The sequence below is a fragment of the Arachis hypogaea genome, chromosome 20, assembly GCF_003086295.3.
Source record: "Arachis hypogaea cultivar Tifrunner chromosome 20, arahy.Tifrunner.gnm2.J5K5, whole genome shotgun sequence".
Lineage (NCBI taxonomy): Eukaryota > Viridiplantae > Streptophyta > Magnoliopsida > Fabales > Fabaceae > Arachis > Arachis hypogaea.
In genome coordinates, this window is record NC_092055.1 from 1,949,306 (window position 1) to 1,958,868 (window position 9,563).

The window sequence follows — 9,563 nt, forward strand, 5'->3', positions numbered from 1 at the left end:
GATTCACATTGTTTTTTCTTATTCTTCAATTCAAAAGAACAATAAATGTTGAATCTTAATTAGGTTTTCTTAGTTGATAGACTTGATAACAAAGGGAATAGCTTCTACAGCTAAGGCAAGATAATTGGGTTTGAACCAGCCTATGATCTTTGCTATTCTCAAGGTACATTCTAATTCTTTTCTTTTTTCCTCAACAGTCGATTTCTTTATTTGTCAATCGTATAGGATTCTTCTTTATATGCCAATCATAATGGTCCAGAGTTTCTTTTCTCTTGATCGTGTTGATGTTGCATAACAGACATTTTTCCTTAACTTGACTACATCATTTGAGGCATAAATACTTACCTGGTATTGTGCTGATTCAACAAAAGGTGAGTAAGTTCAGGTCAATATTTCCGAAGTATGATTTCAAAATTGCTGATTCATGAACAGTAGTTAAGTGTGTGGTAGTAAGTTTCATATGCAGAGCTAAAGACGCATATGCAGAGTGTTGTTTGAGTAAGAGTTGGATTGTCCGTTGAAGTATGAGTTAGGTGTATATTCCGTTTAAACAAAGAAGCCTCTGGGGATACATTGTTGGATCCTTACTAGCTAATATGGGTTAACAACGGTAGTGAACAACGGTGTAGAATTTGTCTTTCTCACTTACGGTGTTGGTAGCCTTATATAATTACATACCATATTGTCATTAAAGCATGCCTTGACAGACAACGATAAAAAGAGCAAGACACTAGTCTAGGATGACGTTAATCTAAATGAGGTCAACATATACAATTTCATTCAGCAAGGATTTGCAGCTTGCAGGCTGCAATAGAGTTCAGAATCCATGTATTACTTGCTATCTTTGAACCTGTAGAGCTTGCTAGAACCTCCGCATCATGTCTCCGTTGAGTAGAAATGGTATCCCTTTTGGAAGGACTGCATTTATCAGGAAGCTCAAGGTTGTAAATTATGAGTGTCTGGGGTGGATGCATACCAGGTGACGTTGAGTTTGCGTCACCAGACACTGGTTTTCTATTCAAAATTACCCCTCCAGCAGCGGTCACAAGATCTTGCAAATAGCCCTTGTATGATGGCATAAAATCTCCCACAAAATAGAACTTGAAGCCATCGAAAAGCTTCGGTTGCTGCATAAAGAAAGAAATTTTGTCAACACAGACCACTAGTTTGCACATAATCCGGAGATTGCACCAAGATATCCAATCTAAAAGCACAGCTAATTTTAATGAAATAGAAGTTAGTTTTAGTCATAGTAGGTTTTTGGCCTAAAACATTAAGACGTGAAATCAAACGTCTAGCTGCGTTATTATCATTGCGTGTTCCAGGACATTCATATAAAAGATAAATAAGGTTTATCTAACAAGTATGCCTAAGAAATTAACATGAGAAAGTTTTAATATAAATTAACAATGTTTCCACGCCAAAACTAACAATGAAAATTCTAACCTTATTTAAAACTCTTAGTCTTCCAAGATGAGGACCATCATGGATTCCATGGATGTCAAGATTGATTTCATAACTCTCCTCGTCAACAGGCTTCATTTCCTTCATGCAAGCTTTAATCCCTGTAACCAGACAACATGAGAACAGGAGAGATGTCACCATTATTAATTTTGTGATGACATTTTAGTAGGAATTAGAAACCAGAGGAATTCTAGTTATAGTACTGAGCTCACATTCAATATTGAGAATCCACTTCCCCTCCAGTATGCCCATCAATACTTTGAGGGTCCTTTTACATGCCTTATTTTCGTCTGTTGATGCTATAACATGGGTAACACTTGAATCCCATTTTTTCAAAACAGTAACCTTGGTTACTCTTTGAAATTCAGAAACAATATCCTACAGTTTTCAACCATGAAACAAAGTAAATATGGCTTCTAAATGAGGGGGGAAAAGACAATATGCCATATGCGATTATTTTACCCTCTCCTGTATTGACAGAGCTGAGCAACAAAGCACAATTTTCTTGTATGATCCAAGAGCAGTCCCTTTCTGATTTGTAGGGCCATGTTTGAAAGCAAGGCTTTTACTGTCTCTCGTTCTGCACTTATTGCTCTTACCCTTGGATCCTGAACTCTCACAGGGTAAAATGCACGACGTATGTAAAGGGCATAACATGACAAAGTTTTCCTGATGCATAAAAATGAAAGGATTTGATTAGATGGTTTATTTAAAAAGCTGCATGAAACTTTAAATCCTCACTGCTTTTTATCATATACCATATCCCATCGGCAATGGGTAGTCCACTTGGCACAAGGAACATGAAAGCTCCTACGACAACTTTTCTCGTAACAACCAAGAGCAGCGCCCTTGAGTCCACAAAAACCACACTTAATTCTCCGGCTCCTACTTATTTCAGCTTCAAGATTAATTGCATTATCATCTTCAAAATATACATTGGGGGCCCTGCACAAGTTTAGAACAAATTAACTTTACATATCAAACCAGTCACAAGTAAACATTCAAAGTAGAGGTAGTTAGTCGTCAGTAAAAATTAGTAAATTACCATTCTGTGCAGTTCCTGTGAGAATGTATGACTTTGGATCCTCCCTCATAATTTGCATCAACAGGCTTGGTGCCATAGTAATGCATCATTGGCCCAGAAACCTGAATTTTGAACGGCACACTATCAAATCCTAGTTCGTATATAGTAGATAACATATTAGAGATGACTAGATGCGTGAGCAAACAAATTTACCTCTGATTCTTCTGATGAGTGACAAAAAACACATTGATACTTTTCAGCTTGACTTTCACAGTTCGGTAAAACTGGTACATGCATCCAAGTGCTACATTTCTCCTTAGATGTATCATCCAAAACCTTGACACCCGGACACCTCTGGGTACTTTCATTAGGTTGGATTTGTTCACCAACCTTTGTCTGAGAGATAAAATCGGAGGAAAGTTTCAATTTCTTGGTACTCCTCAATTCACTACCGCAAGAAATAGACTTTCTGAAAACTTTCCCTTTAATTTGCCTTTTATTGGACATCTTTCCATTTTTGTCTGTCTGCTGACTTAACATAGATGATGCAGAACCAGCTAATTCATCATCAGTTTGATTTTGCATGCAAGATAATTCTTCAGCTTGGTCCTGCACATAATTCAGCTTTTGCTTTCCAGATCTTTTACTCTGGCATTTACCTGGAATCATTTGGCAAGCAAGCTTGTTGGTTTCTTTTTGGGAATGTGAAATATATGAATCCTTTGCCATGTTCACTTCACCATTACGAAAAACTACTGATATATTGGAGTCGGTACGAGTATCAAAACAAACCCTCTTGCACTTTAAATTAGTCTTTCCCAGATTAGAAGCTTGTTGCTTCTCCCGTGATTGATCCTCAGTGATTTCTAATGATCTATTTGAATCAACATTGATTCCCTCAATTGAATCTTGTTGTTCCACAACCTGTTCTTGAGCAGCTTTTTCCCTCATCTTCCTGCTTCTCTTCTTGTACTTCTTTGCCCCATTTATATCACCAGAACTCCTAAATGGAGAAGTCACACTGGGTTGTAGCACATCAGACAATCTAGTTTCGTTTTCTGAATTCTGAAGTTTAGTATTTTCAGCATAATCACTGGATTTATTTCTTTCAAGCTCTTTTGAGGCATCCAGCAAATCCTCTTGATTTTCACTGATCACACCAGCACTCAAAGGCTGTAATACAATTGAAAAGAACATCAATGCATAGTCAAGGTACAGTATCCTAAATTTATGTATGATAACCCGTGGCTCCAATTCTCTCCTTACCTGCAATTTGACAGGACTTGAAAATAATTCAGGAGAGCAAGGCCTTTGTGTCCACTCAAACAGCTCACTATCAAAGAGATCAAAAGAGGTTTTATTTTGCACCTCATCCTACATGACAATAGCAAGAATCCAAGAAATAAAATCAGCAATTTATAAGTCTCTTCTAAAGTAATCTGATTTTTATCATGAAAACTCAATTTCCAAATTTTGTTCTGAGTGACTTCAACAACTTTTATCACCAACTAAGTAATTGAATAGTTTAAGAACCATGAGTCTGGGAAGTGATTTTCATCAGCCATATAAAACAAACAGTTATTAAAAAAAAAAACGGCTTACAATTTCATAGTCTATGACAACATATTCAGTTGCTATAACAACCCATTACTTACTGATGTCAGTTTAGTCGGATTTTCATCATCAGAGTCCTTGAGATCACTGAATGAAGGAGGGCTTGGTGTTGGGCTTTCATCTATAAGCTTATCTCCAAAAGTTTGCTGACTTAAATTCTCAACACCTTCCTCCTCTCTTAACCAAAAGAAAGGTGAAAGAACAGGTACATCTCTTTCACTTTGGAGAGGGTTTTCATTTGCAGTATCAGTATCCTTTTCTTTTCCCTCTTTTCTAGTTCCATAGAGGGAGTCTCCAGAGCTTAAATTTTTGAATGGAGTTTCAGAAAGAGGATCTTGTGGCACCTGAACCCTTTTCTTAGCTGGAAGAGAAGGTTTTGCAGTGTCAGGAACATTCTCCTTCCCTGACACGCTGTTTTTGAGGGTTTTCCTTTTCTGAGCAGGATTTCGATGACTTCGAGTAGCATCCTCTCTAACACAGTCAGCATCAGTTTGACATTGCGTTTCTTCATCTGCCAGGTAACTAAATGTCAGTAAAGTGTAAAAAGAAGAACATAAATGCATATACTTGAAAGCACATTCCTATATTTCAAACAAACCTAGAACTTGAACCTATAAACCCACAGGCAAATTAGCTTGCAACTAAAAGATAGCACAGGCATATGCTTATTACAACACATTAAATCAATAAAATAGTGCATAATGCAAACAAAAACCTGAACACAAGTCATAATAATTCGGAAGTAGGTGAAGTTTATACATGGACAAAAACAGATGGGAAAAGCTAACCTGAAAACTTAGAGTGGTGCGGATTCTGGGTGAGGAATAAGTTCATACCAGAAGAGCGTTCCATTCTTTTGTAAATGTTGACCAAGTTGAGCGAACGAGGACTAGGGCGAACCTCTTCATACAAAATAGCCAAAATTACTAAAAGAACCTTTAAGATAAAGAAAGGAGGTAAGAGGAGGAGGGGTACCTCGAGGGAAGAAGGGTATTTTACAGACAGGGCAATCAGAAGACGACTTCATAGACTTGACGATACAAAAGCTGAAACCACGAAAATTGAATTACAAACACATAAGAATGCTTCATTTCGGATTTTGTATAACAAATATCAAGAAGAAGAAGAAGAATACTTACTTGCAGAAGACATGGCTGCATGGAAGACTGGCCGGAGAATTCAGCAAACTTAAACTTCACAGGTCATTACAAAACAACGAGAAGAAATTAATTAATTAATTGTACTATGAGGATTATTAACATAATACTAGAAAGAGAGTGTGTTTGAATACCAAATGGGGCACTGGAGTTCTCTGCCCATTTCCTCCAGATCCGTACGATTCGCCATTGTTATACTCGATTGACAGATCAAATAAGGGCGAAAACGATTCTGATTCTATTCAATTTATATCGAAAGAGAGTTCAGAATATTTGTGCTTCAAATAAGTAGTTTTGCAGCGATTTTTATTATTTGAATTTGAAGGCGCGCCAACTCAATTCCTTCGCGCCTGTGTTTTGCAGTGCAAGCTTTCTAGTTTCTAGTTTCTTCCTCGCCACTCTTTCCCGCTTTCTTTTTTTATTATTTTTACTTCCTTAATTACGTTAAATTTTAAGAAATATTAATTAAATTAAATTATGTGCGTTGAATTTTTAAGTAATCATTTTTTATACAAAGAAATAAGTAACAAAGGTTTTCATAAAAAGACAAAACCCTGCAAACTTAAAGTAAAATTCTCAATATTAATGATTTTATAATAAAAAAAACAGTATATTGTTGGATATTTTCATGTCCATTGGATATTTTTATGAATAATTTTTTTTATAACACAATAAATACAAAAAAAAAAAGTTAACATTCAATTCTGTTCTTATCTATTTTTATGAAGGACAAAGTGATCCCTATCCATAAAAAAATGGGCATTTCGACCCTCAACCTTTTTATTTTAGGACAATATCATTCTTCTGTTAAAAAATCTATTAAATAATAATAAAAATTAGTTTGATGGGAGTTTTATTTATATTTTGTAAGGATTTTAAAACCCCACAATTTTTTTCATCATTATAATCAATTACTACCACTACTACTATTACCTTCTTCATCCTCATTATTATCACTCCTTCCTCTGTTATTTTTATTGTGTAACCATACTTTATCATCATCATTATCTCCTCTATCGTCATCATCACTAATACTAATATTATTAACATTAAGGTTTTTCTCTTTCATTTCTTATTCAATGTTATTTTTTTCTTTCAAAAAGATGGAATCATAATGTGATTAATCTAGTCATGTTAACTACGGAATAAATCTTTTATTCGGTCTCACAAATTTTAATGTTGAATAATCTTGTCTTTCACTATTTTCTTTTTTCATTATAATTGAAAAATAAAAAATGAAAAAAAAGAACTTCAATGTTAATAATATTGGTATTGGTGATGATGACGGTAAAGAAGATAATGATGATGAGAAAGTATGGTTACACAATAAAAATAATAGAGGTAGAAGTGATAATAATGAAGATGAAGAAGGTAGTAGCAATAGTAGTGGTAGTAATTGGTTATATTGTTGAAAAGAATTTTGTTGGGATTTAAAATCCCCACAAAATACAAATAAAACCCTACCAAACTAATTTTTATTATTATTTAATAGATTTTTTAACAGAAAAATCAGATTGTCCCAAAATAAAAAGGTTGAAAGTTGAAGTGTCCCTTTTTTTTTTTGACAGAAATCGCTTTGTCCTTTGTAAAAATGAACAAAGACCGGATTGAGTGTTTACTATAAAAAAGAAGAAGAAATATTATAGTTTAACGGTTTAAGAGTTCAAAATTGATGGTTTGATTCCATCCTTAAAGTTCTTTTATCTAAAGTTATCAAATAATATTTAACTTTCATTATATCCCATATTACCAGTAATCTTTACATGAACATGAACCACCTCTAAAATGGTGGAACCTACTACGATCCCTGATAACAATCTCTCTATCATAAACCTTTGATATGAGTTTTATAGCCATATGACAATCTGCACAAACCCTCAAGTTCTTCATGACCCTAATTGGTGTCCCTGGTGGTGTATTTAGGATCATAAAAGCGATTGCCACCTTTTCACTGTGATAAGACAAAGCTTGCTCCTTCTCCTCTTCCTCTATGTCTGCAAGTACATTTGCAGTGTGAGGAACATAACCTTCTAACTTCAGCAACTCTGTGATTTTCTCTAACAGTGCATATACATCCTTACTCTGAGGATGAGACCTATCGCCCATAGTAAACTCATAAACCCGATTTCCCAACTCCACCATGCTATAGCCAGGTGTTTTCCTAACACCATCCTCTAGCATTGATCTTCTTACTGTTTGTACATCCGACCAACGGCGTTCGGCCGCATAAATATTCGAGAGAAGCACATAGTCGCCGCTGTGTTTAGGCTCTAACTTCAAAAGGTGTGATCTAGCTATCTCCCCTAGGCCTAAATGGCCATGGATTGTGCATGCTCCCAATAAGGTCCTCCAAATAACAGAATTTGGCTGCATTGGCATGTTCTGAATATATTCATATGCTTGTTTCACTAAACCTGCCCTACTCAGCAGGTCCACCATGCAGCCATAGTGTTCTATCCTTGGCATGATTCCATATTCATCTTTCATCCTTCTAAAGTAATTAAACCCTTCATTCAACATTCCACAGTGGCTGCAAGCATACAAGACACCAACAAAAGTAATCTCACTAGGCTTAACTCTTTGTTCTTCCATCTCTTTGAAAAACTCAAGTGCTTCCTCCCCAAAGCCATTCACTGCCAAGCCAACAATCAAAGAAGTAAAAGAAACCACATTCCTTTTTCTCATCTCGCCAAAAACTTGTTTCGCCTCCCTGATGCTCCCACACTTGGCATAAAAGTCCAGCAGTGAATTGTTCACATGCATGTTCTCTGTCAATCCTACTTTTAACAAGAACACATGAACCCTACGTCCTAATTCTAGAGCTCCAAGTTCAGCACAAGCAGATAAAAGGCTAACCACAGTGAACCCATCCGGCTCCAGTCCCTCCATGTTCATCTCCCTGAATAGTGTCAAGGCCTCACTAGGCCTGCCATTAAGAGCAAACCCATTAATCACAGAATTCCAAGCCACAAGATCTCTTTCCACCATTGACTCAAACACCTTGTGTGCGCTTTCTGTGTCGCCGCAAACAGCATACATGTGAAGCAACCCATTCTGAACAAACACCAAAGACTCAAACCCTTTTCTCACTGTAACTGAATGTATAGCTTCCCCTTCTCTAACATTCAAAGACTTGGCAACAGCCTTTAGAAGAAAAGGGTAAGTGTGAGTGTCAGGCTCAACACAAGACACCGACATTTTACGGTAGAAATGAAGTGCAGGACTTGGGTCATCACTTTCAGCATAACCTCTTATCATGGTGTTCCAAGTGAACACATTTGGGTCATGCAATACAGCAAACACATGGTAGGCATAAGACATGGGTGCAGAGAGGGATACAATAGTAAAAATGAGATGCTTGCCCATGTCAGGGTTGTTAAGTGGGACACCATGCCTAATGGAAAATGCATGGATTTGCCTTAGTTTGGATATGGAAGATGCCCAAAACTGCAATAGAGCAATGCATTTTGTGACAATATGGGGTACTGGGTTCTGTGTGGCAGTTGTTGATGATGATGATAAGAAGGTTGAGGAACATAGGTGGATTTTGGGGTTCAACGGCTGAGATGTGTGCACCAATGAGGAGAACTTTGAGTATAGTCTCATGTTACATGGTACGATACCACAACATGCTAAAGATTTGATATGTTAAATGTTAATGTTCCCTTGATCGAATCTACATTGTGCAATGTGTAATGTGAATAAAGTGCTGCCTCTTTTTTAAAAAATAAAAAATACAAAATACAAAATACAAAGGTAGTCTTATATGGTATAATAATAGTCGCTTTTTATTTTTAATATGGAGGTAAGTTTGGTGTCTTGCCTTATGAAGTATACAGGTGCTTGACATGCATGTGATGACAGTGGAACACAATTCGGACTAAGAGAGTTGTGGTATTAGAACTCGGACGGTCCGTTTTCAAAAAAATAATTTTTCATGCAAATTTGGAGGGTTCGTTTTCTAATTAGAAAAAAAAAAAAAAAAACTAATCGGAGGGTCCGATTAGTTCACCGTAAAATTTAAAAATTTCATCCCTCACATTTCGGACCCTCCGATTTTGTGCCTCATTTTTTTTAGCACACAACTCTCTCCCTCCGATTTCTTGCTCCATGGTACAGCCAAAAGCTGTCCCACACCCTTGTAAAGCACTCATTTACTCCATACTAATGCGTTATACACATATCTAAATTAATTAGTCAATAATAGTAGGGTTTGGATTCTGTTAACAAATACTCAATATATATATGAAAATGAAAATTTCAAACTTGAAGCAAAATGTCATAAGATTATATAATTCGAGTTA

The 9,563-nt window shown here is 36.2% G+C and overlaps 2 protein-coding genes across 2 annotated transcripts; both read right to left on the reverse strand.

Moving 5' to 3' along the window:
- Positions 1–610: 610 nt before the first annotated feature.
- Positions 611–5,772, reverse strand: LOC112782637 (protein BREAST CANCER SUSCEPTIBILITY 1 homolog). The gene is made up of 13 exons (XM_025825116.3): positions 5,394–5,772; positions 5,242–5,295; positions 5,078–5,148; positions 4,891–5,004; positions 4,144–4,613; positions 3,755–3,862; positions 2,702–3,661; positions 2,510–2,610; positions 2,223–2,409; positions 1,927–2,133; positions 1,677–1,842; positions 1,447–1,565; positions 611–1,127 (listed from the first exon to the last, which is right to left on the reverse strand). Exons 1-13 carry the CDS (start codon positions 5,447–5,449, stop codon positions 777–779), a joined length of 2,964 nt encoding a protein of 987 aa, XP_025680901.1. The 5' UTR covers positions 5,450–5,772; the 3' UTR covers positions 611–776.
- A 1,185-nt stretch (positions 5,773–6,957) lies between these two features.
- Positions 6,958–9,234, reverse strand: LOC112782638 (pentatricopeptide repeat-containing protein At4g21065). Its single transcript, XM_025825118.3, has one exon. The coding sequence runs from the start codon at positions 8,863–8,865 to the stop codon at positions 7,006–7,008; it is 1,860 nt and encodes a 619-aa protein (XP_025680903.1). The 5' UTR covers positions 8,866–9,234; the 3' UTR covers positions 6,958–7,005.
- Positions 9,235–9,563: the final 329 nt, after the last annotated feature.